The sequence below is a fragment of the Quercus lobata genome, chromosome 6 (assembly GCF_001633185.2).
Source record: "Quercus lobata isolate SW786 chromosome 6, ValleyOak3.0 Primary Assembly, whole genome shotgun sequence".
NCBI lineage: Eukaryota > Viridiplantae > Streptophyta > Magnoliopsida > Fagales > Fagaceae > Quercus > Quercus lobata.
In genome coordinates, this window is record NC_044909.1 from 32564267 (window position 1) to 32589598 (window position 25332).

Below are 25332 nucleotides of genomic sequence, written 5' to 3' on the forward strand. Positions count from 1 at the left end.
CTCTTTCCAAAAAAAAAAAAAACCAAATCCACATAGCCAAAATGACATTAATATTGAGAAAGAAGATATACAAGTGGAAGTTTATTTATATATATATATATATATATATATATTGTTTGTGTCTCTTTAGATGGAGGGCAGGAGGGGGAAACAAAAGAGAAGACTAAATAATCAGAAAGGAGAAAATAGATGCTAGAATAACTTTATAAAGTTATTGAGTTGGATAAGAAATCCTACTGTAAGGAAACAAACCTTTTGAGTTTTGATACCATCCAATGAGCCATATTATGAAAGTTTTTAAAATATATATATATATATATATATATATGTGTGTGTGTGAGGGGCCATAGAATTTGTGATCCTGACTCACTTTACATTATGGCCCAAGGTCTGAGTCGAGGAGAACTATAGCCGAGGACGCACAATGAAAAGTCCGAAAAAGGCCTAAGGATATGGCCGAGGACGACCTTATGCTCAGCATCCCATAGAGCCCCTAAAGGAAAGGACAAGCTCAGTGCAGGAGCAGGCCAAGTGAAAAAGCTGACAATACTGCAATAAAGAACTCTGCGTCTGACAGGTCCATGCTCTTCACTATGTTATTCAGCTTTTACAACCACCCTCAACCACTCTAGGTATGTGCTGATAGGACAAGTCTTAACCCCAGAAAGTGGAGCTTACACGTGGACACTGGAAGGAGGGTAAATGCTAGTATAAAAGGGAAAAATGACCAATGCAAAGAGAGAGGTCGTCTCCCAGACCAAAAAAGTCTTAAAGAAGGAGAATAATAAGCACACTAAGCTCCTCGGACGAGGCCTAAGGACCGGAACCACCCATGTCGCACCGGAAGAAGATCTTGCTAGACACGCCAGGTTCACTCTCGTGTAAATTTCCATAGAAACCACGACTAACTGCTATCCGATGACTAAGGCCTAACCTTTTAAGTCCACGCTCTACAAATTATATTGTTTGGGCCCTTAAACGTACGAGCCCCATATCGTTTTGGGGTCGTTACAAATTGTGTCCTTACAATATATATATATATATATACATACTTGGCTAGGTTTTAGTGTTCTTTTTGCCCTAGAATAAAGTATGATATAAACCAAAACAAAATAAATAAATAAATAAATATATATATATATATGTTTGTTTGGGATCCACTTATTTTGCTGAAACTGAAAACTTTTTGTTGAAAGTACTGTAAATAAAAGTAAATGTTAGTTGAAATAATACAGTGAAACTCATGAATATTACTAAAAAATGCAGTGAGACCCATGAATAATAGCAAAAATAAACTGAATAGTAAAATAAGTTAGCCAAATAGACGTAGGTCTGTTTGGATACCACTTATTGCTGAAAATTGAAAACTAAAAATATTATAACAAAATAATTTTTAAAAATGTGAATGGTACCGTGGGATCCAAAATATGGGTATGTGCAATGCCATGGGACCCAAAAAAACAACCAAACACAACTGAAACTAGTATCAGAAGTGTGCACTGTAACCATGGTATAAACGCAGACGCAAATGTGGGGTAGATAAACACAATCCAAACACCCACTTAGTATCACTATCATCCCATTTCATTCTCATAGTCATTCTTGAAAGTTGAAACAAAGCCCAGTTAGGAACAGACCAGCCCTATCATTTGAGTATGATCATTAGCTGGTTACTTGCATTGATATATATAAGTTAAATATGATAATTAGTATCCAAAGGATCTGTGGCGCAATGGTAGCGCGTCTGACTCCAGATCAGAAGGTTGCGTGTTCGATTCACGTCAGGTTCAGTTTTATATTTTTCGAACTATTCAATTTTTATTTTATTTTTTTAAATTCTTTTGAAACAAAACAAAACAAAACTCTCCATATTTACCATCCAAGTCCCAAATCTTTTTTTTTTGACCTTTTAACTTTTATCACTAAACTCTTTGTATTTTCCTTTAACTCCCCATCTATTCTCCATATTTACCATCCAAGTCCCAAATCCCCCCAAAATTACCGAACCCCAAACGTCCAGTTCTCACTTCTCAGTCTCGCAGCAAAACCACCAAACCCAATGTTCCAAAATCTCTCCTCTCACTCTCTCCAACCCTCCTCCTTCTCATTCACCCTTCATTCCTCACAATATTACACCCACAGCCTCACCTTCACACAACCATGTCTTCCACTACCCAATCGTTCTCTTCGGTACAGACCCATGACCCGAATATCTTGCGCTTCGACCCGACCCAAGAGAAACCCGGGTCCAATGCCCGACAAGTCCGAGGCTGAAGAGCTGGTCCGAGTGATGATGAGGAATATGAATGAGAAAGAGCCACTGTTGAAGACACTGAACAAGTACGTCAAAGTTGTGAGAACTGAGCACTGTTTTCTTCTTTTTGAACAGCTTGGCAAGAGTGACAAGTGGCTTCAATGCCTTGAGGTTTGCTTCTATAATGCTCTCTTATGTGATTTTTCAACTATTTTAGCTTCTGGGTGTTTCAAATTTAGGCTTGTATTGTAACATGGTTTAGGATTGAGCTTATCTGTATGGTGCCAATTGCCCCCAAAACCTTTTAAAAAGAGTTAAGGTAGAGTGGAGACGGAGTTTGAATATAGGACTTTGGTTCAATGATAAATTACCAGTTGTCTCAGAAGTTTAAGCCATTAGGAAATTGTGAATCAAGTGGAGATGGAGTTTGAAAATAGGACTTTAATTAATACGATGATAAATTACCAGTTGACTCAAAAAGCTTAAGCCATTATGGAATTGTGAATTTAATCATTTAACCATTATTCAAACAAGTTTATACTCTTTGTGGTTTTCTTTCTTTTTGGTTCAATAGCAAAATCTATCAAGTTTAAGTGTTCTTTCTTAGTTAAAGTTTATGAATTTTGTAGAGCCATTCTATACAGGAACTTATTTGAACTGTGTGAGTTGTGTATTTGGTTGTCATACTATATTAAATATTCCTAGTTAAAAACCATTGGGTCACTGTTTTAATCTCTTTGATTAGACCAATGCTATATGATGCAGCGATTTGGGTGATAATCTAAATACTTTCATTATAGCTAGGTAACTTTTTTTCTTTTTTATTTTCAAAGATACGTTAGCTAGAATTAAGTGAACTTCATGTAAAACAAACTGGAACTAAGATACATTAGTTACAATGTTGGTCTTAATGTTTGTAGACACATTTGTTGAGTTGTTGCTTCACTTTCAAATACCACATTCAGGTGTTCAGATGGATGCAGAAACAACGATGGTATGTCGCTGATAATGGTGTTTATTCAAAATTAATATCGGTTATGGGAAAGAAGGGCCAAACCCGGATGGCCATGTGGCTCTTCTCTGAGATGCGTAATAGCGGCTGCCGGGCTGACACTTCTGTATATAATGCACTCATCACAGCCCATCTTCACTCACGAGATAAAGCAAAGGCTTTGGACAAAGCTATTGGGTACTTTGAAAAGATGAAGGGAATTGAGTGGTGTAAACCCAGCATTGTGACATACAACATTCTTTTGAGAGCTTTTGCTCAAGCTCAAAATGTAGAACGAGTTAATGCTTTGTTTAAAGATCTTGATGAGAGCATTATTTCCCCTGATATCTATACTTATAATGGTGTGATGGATGCATATGGGAAAAATGGGATGATCAGAGAAATGGAATCTGTGCTTTCTCGCATGAAAAGTAATCAATGTAAGCCCGATATTATCACTTTTAATTTGCTCATTGATTCATATGGAAAAAAGCAAGAATTTAATAAGATGGAACAAGTGTTCAAGAGCTTATTGCGCTCCAAGGAAAGACCAACACTGCCGACATTTAATTCAATGATAATTAATTATGGGAAGGCACGACTTAGGGAGAAAGCAGAATATGTCTTCCAAAAGATGAGGGATATGGGATATACCCCAAGCTTCATCACCTGCGAGAGTCTTATACTGATGTATGGATTTTGTGACTGTGTTTCTAGGGCTAGGGAAATATTTGATGGAATGGTTCAATCTGGGAAGGGAATGAAAGTTTCAACCCTTAATGTCATGCTTGATGTTTACTGTATGAATGGTTTGCCCATGGAAGCCAATATGCTTTTTGAGAATGCAAAAGGTATAGGTGTAATTCCAAATTCATCAACATATAAACTTCTTTATAAGGCTTACACTAAAGCCAACACAAAGGAGCTTTTACAGAAATTGCTGAAGAATATGGACAGGGATGGCATTGTCCCTAATAAGAGGTTTTTCTTGGAGGCTTTGGGAGCTTTTGGGTCATTACCAGCAAGTGCTGAGTCTAAAGTCACTCATCAAGCTAAAAATAGAGTTCCCTCACTACAAAGGGTGTCAGCTAGTACCACAGCTGATGTCAGCAGAAAACAGGATAGTGCAAAAACTTAGGTGGAAAAAATTGCTAACTTGGTTTGTCTATTCTTCTGGTTGTTCGTCAATAAATCTGATTCAAAGAAAAGCTTGCATGACAAAGGGATGTTGGAAGGCATAGCCACCATATTACTGAACTTCTGACTTATGTGGTATGTATATCTTGCCTATTCTTTCATTCTTTATCATTGTATCCTTGTATATGCCAATCCTTCTTCCCTTTTGTAAAACGTTCTCATAATGTTTTTATTTTGGTTTCAAAACTTTTTTTTTGCAGTTGCTATTATTAATTTCTGCCTTAAGAGTTTTTTTGTTTATTGACTTTTTTGTCTTATGTGTTGACCCTCACCCAATTACATAGTTCTTAATTTAATAATTCTGAAGTTGTTAGATCTAGGAATGATAATGAAAATCCAAAAAATATTATGAGTACTGTGGGAAGTTGTGGAGTCTGGTGGCAACAATGAGGCTTAGGAAAAATCTGGGATTCTAAAATATTATGAATGAATTTGACTCTGCACTGAGAGACTGGAACATAATAGATTTTGGGGCAGAAAAAAAGGTAAATTAAATTGGCCAAAAAAAAAAAAAAGGAAAGTTGATTATACTATTGAATGTTCAAAATGATTCACAACTCTTTGCACTATTGCATAATTTTAGAATTACCAACTACACATGCAAGGATTGAGTTATAAAAACACTGCTTATTGCTAAAGATTTTAGTATGCATTTGGCAATTTTGGGCTTTTTGAGCATATTTTGGCAGGCCACGCACCAAAAAGGACTTTCTCCCCTCTGTTTCCATTAGGATTTTTAGTAAATAAGCAATCAACAAAGCACATCCAAATGCGCTCTTTGTAACTTTTTCTAGGAATGCTATAGTCACTTGTGACAAAATTCTGTAGCTTATACTTGGAGCCCGGCCAGATTTTGGTTTGTTCATGGAACACCTTTTCATATCAATTAACTCAAATAGTTACTTTTGTTTGACAGTTATGATTTATGTATAGAATATTTATCTTACATTTGGTAATGTACCACTTTTTCACCCCTTCATCATATGTTTTACCCTTTTTTGGGTACTCTGCACTTCCACATAAATATCATTTTTCATTACTCGTTTGATAGTTAGTGAAACTGATGTTCATATCGTAATCATGATAATGTGATATAGTAAATTGGGGGGAGAGAGAGAGAGAGAGAGATCTTAGTTCCACCCTGCATCCATAATGCACCCCCTGCCCCCCTTATTTTCCTCTCTTCCTTCTTGCATTCTCTCTGTCTAGCAACAAACCAAACTAAATCAAGATTGGGTGTGTTAACAGAACCTTGCTTCATTGATTCCATTTTTCCTCCAGATGCTAAAGCAAACAAAATCTATTCTTACTAATTAGTCAAATACGCTAAACATTTTCTAGACTTGGTTTTCTTCTTGATGATTATTTATTTGCAATCAAGGGTATCCCTTTGGTAATAAATATGTAAATAAGAAAATGAAGGTAACCTTGGAAAGCAGCTTCTTCTGTCTTGCGTGCTCATATTGATCAAAAATAAATAAATAAATAAATGAAATCTACTCTAGTGTGCCTTGTCCCAGCATTCCCACCAACTAACTTTGAGTATGAAATTTTGAGGTGATTAGTTAGTTCCCCCAAAACCTTAGTTCCTCTGGAAATTGTCGATGATCTGATATTATAATCATTCAGTAAAGATGCAACAACTGAAGTGTGGTTCCTAGGTGACAGGATTTTGTTGGTGATATCAATTACCAGCCAACTGTGAAGGCAAAATTACTGAAGAACTGCTTAGCTTGGGACACATGCTTTTTTTGATAGGTAAGAATAATTTTTATTGAAAAAATACAATTTCATGACAACCACAAAGAAGCATAAAAAGAATTACAACCACCAAAAAAGAAAAAGAAAAAAGAATTACATATAAGAAGGAATACAGGGAGGAACAAAGGAAAAAGGTTCCAAATATCTGATGAATGCAGGGAGGAATTCATTCTCGAGCACTAAGTTCAATTAGATGACTACAGTTTTAACTTTTATGTTCATGTTAGTCTAGACTATTCATCATCCTTTTTAAGAATGTCTTTCCTCTTTGGATAGAGCTGTAGATAACTGTATCTTTATGGTCCTCATATATGCGAATGACTGCAGGACAATTCTCAGCTGCCATTGGAAGACCTAAACTTGCACAGAAAAGCTAATTGTTGCTACTATTTATCAGAAAAATGGGACATCTCAATTGATTTTTTTGCTGTTAGTTCTTAATTGATGGTAACACTGCTAGGCTGCCAAGGTGCTGCTTCTATGTATTGTACATTGTAACTATGATTCATTAGAATTTGTATGTTGAATTATTCAAATGAGTATATATCCAGTTAATGTCTTATTGAAATCTACATAAAAAATTTCCCCAAATAAAATTTTGAATTTGTTTTATTTGACACTTCCTTCATCAATGTTCATGTGTCTCATCTGGTTAAACGGGCTATTGTTTGTGCTCAACTTTCTTCAGGTGGTTTGGGGATTAGGAATTTGAGACTTTTTAATGAAACTTTATTAGGGAAATGCTTGTGGAGATTTGGGCTTGAAAGTGATGCTCTTTGGCAACAAGTGACAGGATAAGATGTAAGGGGTTTATGGTTAGTATTTTTTACCGTCTTTTAGTTCGCCTTAGTGATCAATTTTTCTCTTGGAAGAGCATATGGAAGCAGAAGGTTCCTTCTAGAGTGGCTTTCTTTGTTTGAACTACTGTCTTGGGGAAAAATCTAACAATTGACAATTCAAGGGGGGGAAAGCTTGTAATAATATGGAATGGTGTTATATGTGCAAGTGTAATAGTGAATCTGTTGACCATCTCTTCCTTCATTGTCTAGTTGCTATGGACTTGTGGGCTATGATTTTGGGCTTTTCGGAGCACATTGGGTTATGCCGAAGTCTATTGTTGAACTTCTTGCTTGTTGGCAAGGGTGGTTTGGTTGCCATTGTAATGGACATATATGGATTGTTGGTCTCCATTGTTTTGTGTTGTATTTAGAAGGAACGAAATAGCAGGCACTTTGAAGATGATGAAAATTATTTCCCTAATCTCAAGTTATTGTTGTTTAGAACCTTATTAGGCTTGTTGTCAATGTGGAGAAACCAATCCTTATCTTCAATTTTTGAGTTACTAGATTTATGTATTTGATTTGTACACTCCTGTATACTCTTATTTATATATATATATATATATATATATCAATAAATCCTTATTATTTATAAAAAAATAAAAAGTGTTTCATTAAGGGCCACAAGAAAGAGCATTGTTCCTCGAGTAGGATTGTCCACAGTTCGGTCTGAGTCAGATTTGGACTTAACTCGCTCAATCAGGTGAAATAAGATCAGACCTGCAACCGATTGCCGATCACGACGAGTTGAGTTGGATCGGATTCTAGAAAACCACAGGTTGGTTCGGTTGAAACCAACGAAGGGCAGCAATGAGCAAAAGGAGAACAAAACTTGGCCGGATTTGAGTGGAGGAGAAGGAAACTTCGCTAGATCTAAGGGAAGGAGAGTGAAACATTACCAGATTTGAGCTTAGACTCATGGAGTAGGTTGAGATGGCTTAAGCCACTTTCTTTATGAGTTCACACCCCACCTTTGATATGAATTTTTCTTTCCACCCCATCACCTGTTTAGTTATCCCCGCCAACCATAGGAAGATCAACAAGCCTATGTCCCAAGCCCAGTACGAGTTCAACAACAGGTCTTGGCCATGACTACCCCAAGGTTAATTTTTTTATGGTGCAAGGTTTCCAGGCTATAATTCAATGGTGTGGGAGTGGTTGTGAGAAACATTGCCAGGAGAATATAAACAGCCATGGCCCAGAGGCTTCTATTACCACAAACTGTGATGAAAATTAAAGCTCTTGCAGCTAGACATGCAGATCATTACGCAAAGACTCAAAGTTTATAGCAGGTACTACTTGGAGCCTCGGCCATAATCATCGAAGCTATTCAACAGGACAAGGTGATTGTAGCTCCATTTGGCAATCTTACACAGGATACAAAAGTATTAACTCAATCATTCCAATGGAGTGTTTCTCACTTGTGCGTCAAGAGCAGAATACTACGCTCATTCTCTAGCAAGAAAACCCAAGGAGGCTAATGATCATCGATATATATCATATCATATATTATAAAATAAAAATTGGGCTTAAAAGCTGTGGTTGTATTACGTGACTTCACCAAATTACAAAAATTTTATTAGATTTTTAAATATATATATATATATATATAAATTTTTTTTGTTCTTATCTTCTTATCCTATAATTTTTAAGTTGATAAAAATTTCAATTTGAATATAATTCAAATTCTTCATCTAATCCTTTTACTACTGATTTATCTATAATTTCTAAGTGATTTATTTAATTAGCAATAGGAGATCTACTTCATTTATGATTTATGAGTTCTAGCATTCTAGGAGAATTTTGGTTTCACTCTAATTGATCATATCAACATTAATTTAAAAACAAAAAACAATTATAGTACACATATACAACTACTAATATCAACCTTTAATTTTATTTGTTATTTTCTTAAAACACCTCATGGATAGACACAAAATTATAATTGTTCTTATTGTTCTTTTCTTTTCTTTTTTACACAAATTATATTACTACACATCCAAAAACAGCAACGTTATTAATATTTTTTAAATTAAAAAAAAATTATATGGTAATCTAAAAAAAACATACGTTAAAATCATATACACGTTAAAAAAAAACATAAAATATATATACGTTAAAATCAACTTAAAATTTTTAGATATAATATTTTATTCTTATCTTCTTTTCCTATAATTCATACTTCCACAAATTAGAATGGCATTAGACTTTTTGTTCATATCAACTTCTTCAATGTAGAGTGTATCTATATCAAATAATTCATAATAAATACCTACTATATGAATTTTTTTTTTTCTTCTATTCTTCTTTTCTTCTACCTACAACCTTACAAGTATGAATTTGTTTACACTAATTTTTTATATATTTGTTTACTCTAATTTCTTTCATCATTTTTTTTTTTTTGATAAATAATTACAACACGCTGCTAACTCTGCAGTTCAAACCTTTTCCCTCCTAGACCCCCAAGCACTTTGTACATGGAGAGATGTCAATTCAGCTACAAGACCTTTGGCATTTCTTTCATCAAATTTGAATAGGTTTTGTGTATTTTTTGTCTTTTGTTCAACCTAAATTTATTAAGTTTTATTTGATTCATATAGTTATGGTTTCAATTATTTGATGACATAAAACTACCATACCTAAGATACTTATTGAATAGAAAAAACTAAATTAACAAGCTATATCTTTTCTAATTTAACGTCATGGACTCTTTTTTTTTTTTTTTTTTAACCGTGTTAACTTCTTGAGATGAGAAGTTCTATATCTTTTTTTATTTATTTTTTTCATGCCAACTTCTTCAATATCTTTTCTAATTTAACGTTATGGACTCCTTTTTTTTTTCCACATCAACTTCTCTTTTTTTTTATTTTTTTCTTTTTTTCTTTTTTCATATCAACTTCTTCAAATGAGAAGTTCTATATCCTTTTTGATTTTAAAGACTCTTTTTTTTTTTTTTTTCATGTCAACTTCTTCAAGAAGTTTGAAGGGAATATATATATATATAATTTAACATCATGGACTCCTTCTCTATATCTTTTCTAATTTAACGTTATGGACTCCTTTTTCTTTTTTCTTTTTTCCATATCAACTTCTTGAGATGAGAAGTTCTATATCCTTTTTGATTTTACGGACTTTTTTTTTTTTTTTTTTTTCATGTCAACTTCTTCAAGAAGTTTAGGATATACATATTCTAATTTAACGTCACAGACTCCTTATTTCTTTTCTTTTTTTTTTTCTTTTTTTCCATATCACCTTTTATTTTTATTTTTTACCATATTAACTTCTTGAGATTAAAACGTCTATATCCTTTTTGATTTTACATACGACTCAGGGACGGTTGAAATAAGTAATATATATTATGATTTTTATTCCATAATTGGTAAGTATGATCAATCCTCATTACTTCTGGTATGTATTCTTTATTTTTTATCCTAAATTTTCTAAGGAGAAAAAAAATGGAAGTATTCATGTTATTAAAATTTTGAAAATTATTATTTACTATAATTTTGAATTGTTGGAACTTAATTAATTAGATATTCATCAACCATAATCTATTGAGATACGATCACAACAAAGGATTCTCAAGAGGGATAAAAATCGTAAAAATTAAGGTGTAGTGGGCTTAACAAGTTTGGGTCAATTGAAATATACACTGGAATTAGATAAGAAAATAATTGCTAAAATGAAATTTATTGAAGGTGTAGGGTTAAAAAATGATATTGGTCAAGATCTAGCAAGATCCATTGAAAGTTTTTTTTTTTTTCGATACAAGATAGAATTTCTATTCTAGCCTAACCTAAGTGTATATGTGTATGAAGCTCCTTCCTGAAAACTTAAACCCCAGCCCTTTCCCCCCATACCCCACAAGCATTTATACTTGTGGAGTGACCACCGCACCAAGGGTGTGCGGTGGTGATCCATTGAAGTTTTAAACACCTTGAAGTTATAATTTATTATATTCCAAATGCATAATTTACTCATAATATAGATTGTTGTTCACAAAACTAGCCTAGGACCTCGCAAAAAGTTATTACTTTTTAATTCTCATCACATCTCAATGCTAATGAAACTATTTTCAATTATCGATGCAAACTTATTGTGAATGTCTTAACTCTTAGTTTTTCTCAAAAAAATTTCTTGAAGTTTATATTTGCGCAATTTGTTGATAGGTAGAAATTCGGTGCCCCCTCCCTTGCTTTCAAATACGAAAATTCAATTCTTATGTAAATCTCACTACTTTTGTTTTTTTTTTTTTTTTTAATTTTAGTAATTTGGGTTGTTTATAATTCTTAATTATTAAATTGAGTTTACCACTTAAATATGTTTATTATTTAATTTTAATCAAATTAAAATAATATTTTCCTATTTTCATTAGTTTACACATGATTCTTAATTAAGCCATGCATCGCATGGGCATAATATTTTAAGAGCAACTTTCCAATATGGAAGAAGTGGTAAGAATGATAGAAATATGTTATTTTTTAAATTAATTTAATTCTATCAAACCTTGATAGTTTCTCACTATTATTTTAATCATAATGATGTGATTTAATCTCAAATTTTAATATTTCACTCACCTCAAATTCTATTAAATGTTTCAAGTAATTTAAAATAAATTAAATATTATGATTATATATCATAATTTTATATTTTAATTTGTAAAATTTATATACTACATGTATGCACAAAGTGACTCAATATATGTATGTATACTTATTGCAAAATTAATTTATTTTTATTGTGTGACTCACAAATTAATCACAAATTATAATACAATTTCAACATATATAACTTTTAATTAAGCCGTACATCACACGGGCATAATACTAGTATATATATAAATTGAAACCTTTGAAGTTTCCACAATTTTCCACGTCAGCACAATATTTAAAAAATAAAAAATAAATCATTATCATTTTTTTAAATAAAAATATTTTTGTTTAGTCCAAACTTAATAAGGAGTGAAACTCTATCTCTCTCACAAGTCCAACTTAAACTCAAACTCTCTCAAGCTTTTGACTTTTGGTTGACCTCTCTCCAAAATTTTATATATCAGCATTTTTTATCTATAATTTTTAAATCTAATTTATTTTTGTCAATTAAAAAAAGACGCGGTACTAAAACTACACGCTATTATACTACTACTAAAACATAAAAACTCTAGAACTCCTCCCTTCCCTTAAGAACCTACGCAGGGCTTCTTTGATTTCGTATGCCCATCTACAAATTTGTCCAACGTTTGTACTATATCCAAAAAGAAGAAGACAATTGCTTAAACGGACTCTTGCATGATACTTGTGTGTACACTAATGCTATTAATGCCTTGATGGACTTTCATGTATGTTTGAAGAACTCACCAACAATTCTAGCCATTAAACCTCGTATGATCTAATCTAAAGAATAAAAAATCGATTGTTTGATGGTTCTTCATGTTTTTCTTTTTTTTTTTTTTTTTTTTTTTTTTTTTTTTTTTTTTTTTTTTTTTGATAACATACAACTACAAACCATGATCTTGGAACGTGATTTCATATGAGTTTTTCTTTTCCCTTTGATTTTGCAGGTTTCTTAGGAACACAACCTAGCAGGTAAGAGAATTAGTAATTTTTTTTATCTAATTTTTCTTTTAGGTACAATGATGTTTTACAATATTCCTCACTTAATGTCACATATAATCTAGTATATAGAGAGTAGATAATTGAAGGTGTTCTACAACCATCAAAATCTAAACCTTCCAAAGGTGGTGTTTTACAACTATTAGAATCTAAATCTATAGCTACAAAGAACTTGGTATGTGTTTTTTTTTTTTTTTTATTTATTTATTTTTATATATGAGTTTGTCTAATTCTATGTTTTCTAATTCTTTAGTTTGATTTCAAAAACATGTGCATGTTTATGATTCCTTTTTGTGGTAATAAGTTTCTATAGTTTAAAAGGTAGGTTTTTGCTAGCTTTTTATGTCAAAACATCCTCCTTCCTCCGTTTTAAGTATTGAATTTAAAACAAAAAATATTTTAAATTAAAATTTTTACTTATCAATTTTTATGTTAGAATACATTCATGAATTTTGAGGTTTGTAAGATTTATTGTTGGAGTTTGTGTAAGTATTTGGTTAGGAATATAATTATGTGCTCTCTACTATGTGGGCTAATTATAAGTTTGTTAGAGAAGCTTAAAATGTAATATCAACTTTCTCATTATTTTTAATTTTTATTTTTTATGAGAGTAGACCACAAACAGAGAAGTTCTATTCTATCCAAAATTTACTATCAACTTTCTTCTTCTACTCTTTCAATCTATAAACTTCTCACACGACTTTCATCCGCCAACTTCATATTAGCTAAAATCATATTACATGTTTAATGTCTATTTCAGTGCAAAGATTTGTATGTAATGTTTCTTATTGATAGATTTATGGACACTGAAAACATGCTTTATTAGCTTGAACTCGCATGTCTATAACAAAAACTACTCAAAGAAGAGATAAACCCGTGCATCGCACGAGTTAGCGACTAGTTTTATCTAATTTGGTAGCTTAACTCAAGAAATTATGAATTTGGACAAACTGTAATTGTTTTCCCTATTTCAATAAAATTGTTGAAATCTTTTCCGAGAGAGAGAGAGAGAGAGAGAGAGAGAGAGAGAGAGAGAGAGAGAGAGAAGAAGAAGAAGAAGAAGAAGAAGAAGAAGATGTGCTACAATCGATTTTTTTTAGCTCGTCTTTATTGCACAACAAGGCTTAATAAGGACACAAATCACACAATTATGACTCATGTCTAGTTCTTTATGGATTTCACACTTTTGTCATGAATAGTAAAACTCTTAGACTAGAAAGTGAAACCTGTGTCCATTTTTTTTCCTGCATATGTATAAAGAATTCTTATGGCCGACTTCCCAGTTTGCTTATGGCGTATGGGTTATGGAGCTATGTGGTGTGTATTGGCCGATAATAAAAGAAAATATGATATGAAGTCAGATTATTTATGTCCCATGTACAAATGGAACCAAAAGGTGCAATTTCAGTAAAAATTAGGGGCGATTTGGTAAGGTGTTTTGAGCAACAATTTTTAGTATTTAAATACCATTACATGTATTTTCACATATTTTTTCACCCACACGTATTTTTAAAAAGTACAAACAATATTACTAGAACAATATTACCAAACAGTCCCTTAGTTTTCAGTCTTTTGACGTTGAGATAATATAATACCGCAAGTATCAGTTGTTATTTGAATTTCGTAATTTTCTTTTTATTTAAATTTGAGCAAATTGGCTGATTCTAAAGGAAGAGGAGGTATGAACTATGAAGTCAGATTTTGTTATTGTCCATTGCACACGTGGAACCAGAAGAGGCAGTTGCAGCTGTAGCAGAAAGTGGCCCGAAGATAGTGATGTTGAGATGATATATTAATGCCTCAAGTATTGGTTGTTTTTTGAATTTCATAATTTAGTTATTATTTTCAAAGTATTGTTATTTGAATTTCAGTTTTGGATTTGAATATGGACCTAGTGATAGGACTTTATGCGGATAGGATTAGATGATTATGTGTGTCATTTGAATTTTAGTCCAATATATATTCAAATTCAGTTGATTATTTGAGAATAAAAAATATTACTAGTTAAATTAATTGAAACCTACATGTACTTCATATCTATATCTATATCAATCAAGATCTATACGTTATTAATAATACAAATTATATTCACAAGAATCACAAATGATATTGACAAAATCTCATAATGGTTACGACTTATGATACATACTCTTTTTTTTCTTTTTTCTTTTTTATGAGGAAAACGATACATTCTCATAAGTCCTCACAAACATATTCCATCAACATAAGCCAAACTCACAAACTATCACATTTCCACAAATCCCAAACACATACTCCGAAGTTGCATATTTTAGCCTTAAAAGTTAAAAGAACTATCACATTATTCCTGATGTTAACAGACTACATTAGGCCAGTTCCTCCACTTCGGATGAAATTTACCAAACCTTATAAGTCAATACTTCCACTTCGGCTGAAATTACCAAACCTTATAAGTCAATACTTCCACTTCGGCTGAAATTACCAAACCTTATTAGTCCTGCCTATATACAAAGCTTTAATTTCTATTTTAGTATTTGGATGACAAAGAAAGTAAATTAATTTTTTAACGAAAATTAAATTCTTCTTTCAACACTAAAATTAAAGAAGTCGAATTGAAGAGAAAACAGCCATATTTTTTGTATTTTGAATTCTTGTTTTTTAAACCCCATCTGGTTCCCGAGAAGGTAAAGGAACAAAAAAGAAAATCCCTAAAATAAACTAATTTCAAATATTTTATGTTATTATATTTTTTAATTAATGACGTGTGGTAGCCTAGTGGCAATTTATGTGGTACAAAAAGTAATATTTTAATATCACTATTAACCCATCATCTTTTTTCATCGTGTATCTAATTAGACTATTTTGATTTTTGACACAATATCAAAATGTTGAGAACTAAATTGACACTTTCAAAACGTTAGGGAACATTTTGAAACACGCAACAAATGTGGGGACCAAATTGGTAATTTATCTTTTTTTTTTCTTTTAAATTTTTAACTTATTTGTTATGTAAGGATAAAAAAAATCTTAAGTATAACTATAATTTTGCCAAATTCAAAATCACTCTTAATTTATAAAACAATTTTAACTTTATTTGATGTTTTATGTATAACATGTAAATGCGTTTTAGTTTACTCTTTTATAGAATTATTAGACTTGTAAACTATTAGAATTGATTACCGAACTATAAACTTAAGAATTTTTGTATTTTTTTTGTTCTTTTATTTATATCGAAAGAAGTAGTATATGAAACAAAAGGTTAGAATGTATGATAAAGAATTTTTTTGTGTGACAATAATACAAGTCATTTCGGATTCCACCTCGTTGAAGACCATAATGGTAAAAGACTTGGACGAAAAGTGAGGATAATATTTAATTATAAATTTTGGCTGCCAAAAATTACAAAATTAATAATAAACAAAATGGAGAAAAGAAAAGAAAAAAGTATTCTTTTGCTGTCACTAGAGTAGGAAGTTTATTGTCTCACAAGTTCACAACATTCAAAAATGTTAAATAAAATTTAATATGTAGCTAATGCTTTCTTGGTAAAAATTTTGATCCCTTTTCAAGATTAGCTGACCTTATTTTCCACAATTTATTGATACCAATTCTCCTATGTTGAACAGCTTTCTACACCTTTAATAGGAAGTAGGAACAGCTCTTTAATTTGGAGTTTTTTATTTTTTACCCTTTGCAATTCCATGACAAAACACCTTATACAAACTCAAGAAGTAAATGTGAGTTGGTAACACAAGAAGCAACTCGCTCACAAGTCTATAGTCTATTCTCTATTTTTTCTTTTTTTACCTAAGCATTTGGCATGCCTCGTTTCCACATCTGTTTTTGGCTTTTCGTGGAAACTAGCTGCTATAGGCATAGGGAAGGAATATAAGGACCATGTTACTGTGCCAATTCCATTGATTAAAATGTTAATGTGATGTGGACAAAACACTCCTAGGAACCCATTGGGTTGAGATGGGACAGGGCAATTATCGTAGCATGTCCCCATCTCAACCCAATAATTTTTACATTTGATCCAAAGTTTTTTTTTTTTCAAAGTAGATATTATGGTCTTATGAATTAAATATTAGGGTTTTTTTAATTGATTTTTTTAACATTAATTGACTAAACAAGAGTATTAAATAATAAAATCATATAGTCAATAATAAATAAAACCTCACGTTTGATTGGTATAAACAGTTTAAAAGAAGAGGAGACTTAAAAAATAGATAATTATCTCTTATACATGATGAAAAACATTATTCGTCCACAATCCATAAACATTATTCTAAGCACCATTTTTGTTTGTCTCTGTTGTTGTTCATTGTATTTTGTCCGGAACATTTAAGTCACATAAAATTTTCTGCTAATGTATTAGTATTACCCCGGTGCTCTCAATCATAGTAGCGATAGGGAATCGTTGGTTCCGCAAGACTCTTGCACCAATTTTTGTTAATTGAGTTGAGCACTTCTTGAAAGGGATTGTGAGCAAAATGATTTATTAAATAACACGATGACTATTTGAGAGAAAAAAAAAAAAAAAAAAATAGGGGATTATCTAAAGTTTGTCACGCTTGATACTTTGTGAGGATGTAAATTATGTGCTCATATGGGGGCAAAGACTCTATACCTTTTGTAAAGCCTTGGCCCAGCTGTTTGTGAGATGTGAAAGTTGATTTTTCTTTTAAATGTAACTAGTTTTTGACTCGTGCTTTGTAGGGTTTTTTTTTTTTTCATAAGAACTTAGGTATATAAATTTTAATTTTTTTAGTTATTGCTAATTTGCTATGGGCAAAAATCACATGTTTATTATTAATGTAACTTTTTTTTTTTTTTTTTTTGCATCAACATGTAATTGAAAATTAAGATATGTTAGCAAACACATGAAAAATTGAGATTATTTTTGTACGGTTTATTAAAAAATTAAATAGAGAGAAATTAAGAAATAAAAACCAAGAAAAATTCCTTTACTTTGCAGTAATTCAAAGTAAAAGAGATATCAACAGAAACACATTCCAATATATTAATAAAAAATTAACTTTAAAAAAAAACAAAGACTAATGTGGATTTTTTATTTTTCTATGGTTTATCAGTAATCAAACATTTGAATTTGTTTCAACATTAACGTTTTCTAGAAAATAGGTCATTTTCTAAAAAGTATTTTCCAGAAAACTATCTCATTTTCCAGTATTTGGTATTGACCTTAAAAATAAGCTTGAGATTGTTTTTTGTTGTTTGGTATTTGGTATGCACAAATTTTTATAACATTTCTTGTATAATATAAAACATATATATCATGTGTATTGGGTAAAACCAATTTAATGTAATCAATATAAATAAAAAGTTGATTCTCAACAAAATTATATATATTTGCACAAAAAAAGAGATGTTACCTGGGTGGTCATAGAGCAAAGCCAACTTCACCATCTGCAGCCTATTCCCTTCAATGGCTAACCCACTCAAAAATACCTCATCATCTCGTCCTGTTACCAGAAGTGGTTATTGGCGTTCATCTAAAGCTGAAAAATTCCCTTCAGATTTAATCCCTACAACCTACTTCACTTAACAAATTCATGTCAATAGCCCAAGAAACATATGTAAAGTGCTTCCTGTCCATTGAAGGAGACATGAAAGCAAGCACAAATTCTTTTTTCAATATGATAAGAACTCTAGATGGCCGTAGAGACTTTATTAGCTCCTCCATTAATGTGGCTCAGCAATATGGCTAATGGCTTTCATGGGCTAGACCTTTACTCGAAATTTCATGCCAAACCTCTGGCTGCTCTTTAAGGAGTGGCGTGACAGTTTTATAAAGGAATCTTCTAATTCTGGAAGACTGGAACCCAAATTTTTCGAAGTGCAATTGTTTATTTTGCACCCAAAATTTTCCCTCCTAGTGATGATAAAGGTTACCCATTCAAAGCCAGCTATGATTACTATGGAAGCGAGGACGTTACAGCAATTGCTGAACAAGCTTTGCTCTATGACCAACCTAGTATGAAATCAATTTTTGTTCCGTGCGCACAAAAGAATAGAATTATTTATAGGAGTGATGAAGTGCATGAGAGAGAGATTGTTTTCCGAATTTTTTTTCTGGAAAACAACCTATAAAAAATAAGCCTGATTTTTGTTAAGGTTTTCCATTGACTAAAAATAGTTTTCCATTGACCAATTTTTTTAATGCTACCAAACGTTGGAAAATATGGAAAACTATCTTTACAGAAAGTTTTCCATCGAAACAAACAGAGCGTAAGAGAAAAACATGTAAAACATCAAACAACTGGTGGGTGAAACTATATAAACAAAAGGAAAATTCAAAATGCACAAAACATAATCCATAAATCAAACCCACCAATAAATAATGCAACAAAACAACTAATGAAGAAGAGAGCATGTACCCTTCGGATTAGATTAAGAGATTAACATTCGATATATAGTAATTAGTAAATGAATTTGTTGAAGAAGACGAAACGTTAAATCAAAGTGGAACCAAACCAAAGACTGTTATGCAACCTTAGATCTTCCCTGATGAGATTTCATGGTAATCTTGCTATTTATTTTTTACATCATTTGCAATATTTAATCTTAAAATAAATAATGTGAAAGATTTATTCGAATAATATGTCGCAGTAATTATCTCCTTTTGGAAGCTTTTTTTTTTTTTTTTTTTTTTTTTTACTATAAAAATTATATTGTATTGCACATTGCCACACGGCTAAAAATAATAATTTTGATATTTTTTATAGAAATTATTTGCCATTTTGAATTTAATAATATTCGTAGTGTTGGATTATTATCAGAAATTAATACAAAAACATTGATACCACTAAATAATTTTTATGGGTTCTTTTTAATTATTATTGGTTTAATTAGCCATCTCTCCTTTTGGAAGTTTTTGTTTTATTTTTTTTGGTAATTATCGGGTACCAATGTATTATAATGTCACTAATTTTCCTCTAATTTATACGTTGAAAGCTGAAAAGTTTTTTTGTTTTTTTAGAATCTTATTATCATATGCTAAAATTGTTATTATTTTAATTATTTTTTACATTAAAAAAAACGTGGAATGATCACCATTTTTCCCAAGAAAGAAGGAAAAAAAAAATTATAATCCTCTTTCAAGAGGGAAAGCCATGTGGTGCATAAGCTAAAAAGTAAAAAGTTGGGGAATTTCATATAATGCCACTAAATTTTGTATTATATTAATAATGCATTAATTTAGTTGTCACTTTTGGTACTGGAGTCGATTGTGACTTAACATTTGATCAAGCATGCCTATTAAAGTCTCCTGTCGCCTTGAAAAACTTTTGTTTTCAGTTGTGCATTATTTTAATTTTTAGGCTCCTTGTTTTGGTAGTGGCATGATGTCTACGGCTTTTGCTTTTTCCCTGTTAATTGCCTGCTGTTTGAAGGCGATTAACAGCAAAACGTATTTCGTTGATCTGGTTTGCTTTACTTCTATCCTTACAACATGTTTGCGTTCATGATTCATTTAGATTCATTTATTTATTTATTTAATATAATCAGAATGCAATTTTTTTTTTCTCAGTGACTACTTGCCTGAGCATATCGGTGTAATAACTAACAATTGGATATCTTCTAGGATTGTGTCACTCAGCTTGCGCTCTCACAAAGAATGCCTTTCTGCCATAACGTTGTTCTGGTAACGTTGTTTGTATTTTTTTTTTAAAATACGTGTAAATAAAAAAATATGTAAAAGTACGTGTAATATTATTTAAATACTAAAAACTATTATTCATAACACCCTACCAAACAGCCCCTTTATCTCTGGTTCTCTTGATTGAACTGTTTTATCCATCTCTTACACTTAAAAAAATATTTCCACTGACCTAAAGAAAAGAAAAAGGTACTTAGTGCTGGTCTTCCTTAAGAGGGGGGTGGTCATGGAAAAACTTTACTTACGGATGTTCTCTATTAATTCAGGTACTGCTTGTATCCAGATTCGGATTAATAATTTGGTTAAGATCAAAGTTTTAAGTTACCATAAAATTGATGAAACTCTATAGACTGAAAATAAGCATACAATCAGGGATCAATCATCCAAAATAGCTACAAGAGCCCTAGTCTCTGCTCATCCCAACTCTTTCCATTTAGTTTAATGAAAATTAAAGCTTATCAAAAAACCAGCAAAAAAAAGGTCTTTAATACAAACCAAGGAGTTGGTCTTGCCATTGATGGTAAAATTTCTTCGGACGGCCATTCGAGAGATGTGATGGATATGCTTCCAAATATGGAAAACCAGCTTTCCATTTGCGCATTACAGTGTTACATGGGACGGTGGACACCTCCTCCCCTTCCATTGTGGTATCAGCATATTGGACTTCCACATTCTAGGACACTTGCCCCCCTACTTCAGAATGAGGGTGTTCTTTTTTTCTTTTTTTTTCTTTTTGGGTGGGGGGCAAGTGTCCTAGAATGTGGAAGTCCAATATGCTGATACCACAATGGAAGGGGGCGAGGTGTCCACCGTCCCATGTAACACTGTAATGCGCAAATGGAAAGCTGGTTTTCCATGTTTGGAAGCATATCCATCACATCTCTTGAATGACTGTCCGAAGAAATTTTACCATCAATGGCAAGACCAACTCCTGTTATACCCAAAAAGTAATTCCCATTTTGATGGGTCAAAATGTTTGCCGATGTCTTTCGAAAAAAGGCTCTCCGCTTCTGGGCTCTCAAATGCTTGATCTTCTGCCTCTCCAAGAGATAAGCATCCAACCTCTCCCTCTCTAAACTGGCCTTAATCCGAAAGTACCTCCTCAACACCAGCATCCTCTTCGCCATAGCCCCCATCTCCGAACTGACCTTAATCCTAATATATCTCCTCAACACCAGCATCCTCTTCGACATTGCCCTAACCCCCTGCAAGTATATTAATTATTTTTGACATGAAACATTGGCTACACCATATCATATAATCAATTTAGATGGAGAAAATAATTTTTTAATAATGAAAACCCACATCACAACCTCATAAATATAAAACTAGTCTACTTCTCCCACTAAATATAAACAAATTTGATTATGCACTTTTCATAAATGACAATGATCATTGCTGTATACATTGTATCACTGTATAAGAAAATGTTAAATAGATTAAAGAATCTCTTTCTTAAATAGATTAAATAGCTCACACACCCTTGCGAAAAAAATGTTATAAAAAAAATCCATCTTAAATAGATTAAAGAATCTCTTTCTATCATAGACTTTATTCACTATTATAATTCAATTATTTTCCATGCAAGTATATTAATTATAGGGCAAAGTTGATAGGTGGAATTGAAGGTCCATGTGAGGAGGTGAGGAGGTTGCAATCTACAAGTGATTATCGGAATTCCATATAATAAAGGCATCTGAAGAGTCTGGGTGACACCACCACCACAACCATCAACAACCACCAAAAACCACATCAAACCTGCCCACCACTACAATTAACCACCACCACCACACCATACCACTACCTCCAGCTTTTCACTGCAACCCATTTGTCTCTCTTCACCGCAGCTGCAACCCATTATGACCACCACCACCACACTAAATCAACCCACCACTACACATACCAGAATCCACCACCACATGACCCACCAAAACCCAAACTCAAACCTCCCACAACCCACGCCCAACAAAACCCAAACCCAAACCCACACATCCCACAACCAGTAAGACATACAATCAATTTCAAAAACACCAAATGTTGGGTTCAAAGCAATACACAATTATTCCAAGCCGTGCTATTAGGCTCAGCCAAGCCACTTTCTATGGAAAAATTTTAAAATACAATAATGTTTATTTAAATAGAGATAATGCAATAATGTATTAATAGCTATTTCCATAAGCAAGAACATAAAAAATATTTGAAGCAATTAACTCAAGCATTTAGTCAAACACATAATAGCCACTTTTTTGTGGACCAAACTAATTCAAATTCTTAGCAAAAATGCTATGCAGTAGTGTGAGCATTTAAAAGCTACCTAGTAAATAAACCCTATATAAAATAGAGAGAAAAACAGTACCTCCATGAGAGCTGAGAGAGTTCCTTGAGAGAGTTCTGGGTCAATGAGAGCAAGAGGTTCATGATAAGGGGAATGAGCATGAACGTCAAGAAAAAAAATGCTTTTAGGGCATAGCCCCGCCAGGCCCGATATTAGGGCCAGGCCCAAACCAAAAATGCTTAATTTATAAATAAAGAAAAAAATTAATTGTTGGGGTGATGAGGACCTTAACAAGTAAAACAAGAATTAAAAAATTATTAGATTCAAGATATTATTCATGTCAAAGGAAAAAAAATTTTAGGTACAAAAATTAACTCAACCTTCATAGAAATTTTTTTTTTAATATAAATTAAAAAAAAAAACTAATTTAAGTTTAGATCTAAGGAGAATAAAAGGCAAATTATTGATTAATTTTAAAAATTAACAACCAAATCATGATACATTGGCACTTACCTATAATTATTAAGTGTAAATGAAAAAGTTCTTGAAATTGTCTAAATGTGTCCTTTTTTGTGTTTTTTATTGTCCCTCCGTTTTTCAGGGGTTAAGGGTATGGCTCCTTTGGTGAACAAAGAGGATGCTGGTTTAGAGGAGATACTTTAGCATTAAGGTTAGTTTTAGATGCAAAAATTAGATGCCTATCTCTTGGAGAGGCAAAAGACGAAGGAAAGAATCAAGCTTTTGAGAGCCCTCCCTCATCTTTTGCCTCTCCAAGAGGAAGGCATCAAATCTCTACATCTCTAAATTAACCTCCTAAAATACCTCCTCCAAACCAGCATCTTCGTCTCCACCAAAGAGGTCATATCCCTAACCCTTGAAAAGAGCCCTCCCTCATTTTTTTTTTCTTTTTTTTTTAGGTTAGATGTGCAAATTTGCAAGACAAGACTAGTGTTCAAAAATTTTTTTTTTTGGTTAAAAGAATGTTATATCTACAGATTTCTTAACATAGATGTTTCTTTTATTGTGAACTACTTTGTGTATTTGTGTTTGAGAACTCCTTGATGTATTTGTTTTATAATTGGGTGTGTTGAGGGCCTTGAGGCTTTTTTTTTTTTTTTTTGGTTTTTTGATATGCTTTAATTTCATCTATATATATATATATATATATAAAACCGAAGCCTCTGTTGGCACCACAATTTTCCACGTCAGCACAATATTTATAAAATAAAAAATAAAAAATAAAAACATTATAACTCCTCAAAACCCTAGCAACCTTATCCCTCTCTCAAGTTAAGAAATATAAAACCACGGTTTCTGCAAACTCTTTCTCTCCAAACGTAAATATCAAATTCAGCCCCTTTAATTTCTCTTTATATTTTTGAGGCTTCTATAGAGTTATAGTGAGTTATGTTGATTTTGTTTTGTGTGTGTGTGTATAGATGGTCATAATACTTTGGTATTCCAAGAGAAGTTTGTGTTTTCGTTAATTGAAGGCCTTAGAGAGATAAGTGTTGCAGTTTGGAACAGCAATACAGAAGACGATTTCATTGGCGGCAGAAATTATTACTTTTTCTCATATTTTTGTTTTTTGAATTGATTTTGTGTGCTTTTTAGACCCTTTTGGATCAATTTTGTTAATTGGTTTTTTTTTTTTTTTTTAATAGGGTCCAATTGGAGAAGGTTCTTTCAAAGGTTACGACGACTACACTTGGTGTCGTATACTAATAGTGGGGGGTAAGTGCTATAAATTACTAACCCTTTTAAGTGTATAATTTGTTTCTAAAATTTAAGTGGATGGAGGGGTTTAAGTTTGCTCAAATTAACAGAATCTTCACATGTTCTTGTAGTGGAAAGGCTTTGATAGTTTTATTGAGCTAATTCAAAGTCCTAATATATTAATAAGTTCGGATTATATAGTAACACAATCAAATTAAATTCGTTGCTACCCGTAGAATATTGTGTGAAAAATTTGTTACAATACTCAAATTTTAACTTAATTTTTGTTCGCCATTGAATACTCATATAATCAATTTCCAATTTAGTATTCAAGAATTAAACCAAAATTCTAACTGCGCTATCATAAAATATTATTATTAGTATGAATTTAATGAAGTTGCAGTGTTCAGGAATTAAACCAAAATTCTTTTAAATTATCTATAATATTTTGTCCTCCAAAAATTTTCTCTCTTTAATTTTAGTATATTGTGTTTCTTAAGCTATAGAGAGATTTTCTTTGGTTTCTACAAACTCTCTCTCTCCAGATGTAGGAAGCCCTAAACGCACGGCATAGCATTCAAGATCTACAACGCATGGTATAGATTTTAGCTTATAAAGTTCAGCTTTTGTAAGGTTAGTTTGTTTATATATTTTGATAGAGAAACATGTTCAATGTGGTATGGCTTAATAATCGCATTAATAGCCAATAGTTAATACCATTTGCAAACTCAATTCATGGAGTTGCAATTTTCATTAAATGTTTTATGGCTTGAAGCACTTGCATTTTAACAAATTGGACATGTCTTTAAAGTACTTTTATTTCTTGGGGGGAAAAAAAAAAGAAAAAAAAAAAAAGGAAAGGATACATTAAACTTGGCATCATCAACTTATAAGAGAGGATATGTTCTTAAATGGTAGGAATAGGACAAAATGGTTACACGTTTGTTACACCTGACTGCCAAAAATTTCTCATAAAGATGTATGCACATGATCTACTTCCCTTTGCTTTTAGTAAAAGATTAAATGCACG

At 32.1% G+C, this 25332-nt stretch overlaps 2 protein-coding genes and 1 non-coding gene across 5 annotated transcripts; 2 read left to right on the forward strand and 1 right to left on the reverse strand.

The window, feature by feature from the left end:
* The first annotated feature begins 1718 nt into the window (after positions 1 to 1718).
* TRNAW-CCA lies at positions 1719 to 1790 on the forward strand. The gene has a single exon. It is a non-coding gene; the product is annotated as a tRNA-Trp (tRNA).
* A 199-nt stretch (positions 1791 to 1989) lies between these two features.
* On the forward strand, positions 1990 to 6815 carry LOC115995004 (pentatricopeptide repeat-containing protein At4g39620, chloroplastic). Of its 3 annotated transcripts, none has more exons than XM_031119399.1 (4): positions 1990 to 2425; positions 3220 to 4517; positions 6104 to 6200; positions 6531 to 6815. In XM_031119399.1, exons 1-2 carry the CDS (start codon positions 2060 to 2062, stop codon positions 4381 to 4383), a joined length of 1530 nt encoding a protein of 509 aa, XP_030975259.1. In that variant the 5' UTR covers positions 1990 to 2059; the 3' UTR covers positions 4384 to 4517; positions 6104 to 6200; positions 6531 to 6815. The 3 variants fall into 3 exon arrangements, with proteins under 3 accessions (XP_030975259.1, XP_030975258.1, XP_030975257.1); XM_031119398.1 differs by having other exon boundaries at positions 6111 to 6200; XM_031119397.1 differs by lacking the exon at positions 6104 to 6200.
* Positions 6816 to 20654: 13839 nt separating this feature from the next.
* Positions 20655 to 22729, reverse strand: LOC115950140. Its single transcript, XM_031067393.1, has 3 exons — positions 22668 to 22729; positions 21095 to 21516; positions 20655 to 20661 (listed from the first exon to the last, which is right to left on the reverse strand). The coding sequence occupies exons 1-3, from the start codon at positions 22671 to 22673 to the stop codon at positions 20655 to 20657; spliced, it is 435 nt and encodes a 144-aa protein (XP_030923253.1). The 5' UTR covers positions 22674 to 22729.
* Positions 22730 to 25332: the final 2603 nt, after the last annotated feature.

Bases quoted from the DNA above. Each gene is read 5' to 3' on its own strand.
- LOC115995004 (XM_031119399.1), top strand. From the start codon at position 2,060: ATGTTCCAAAATCTCTCCTCTCACTCTCTCCAACCCTCCTCCTTCTCA. The intron at 2,426-3,219 runs GTTTGCTTCTAT...TACCACATTCAG, and splicing joins AGTGGCTTCAATGCCTTGAG to GTGTTCAGATGGATGCAGAA.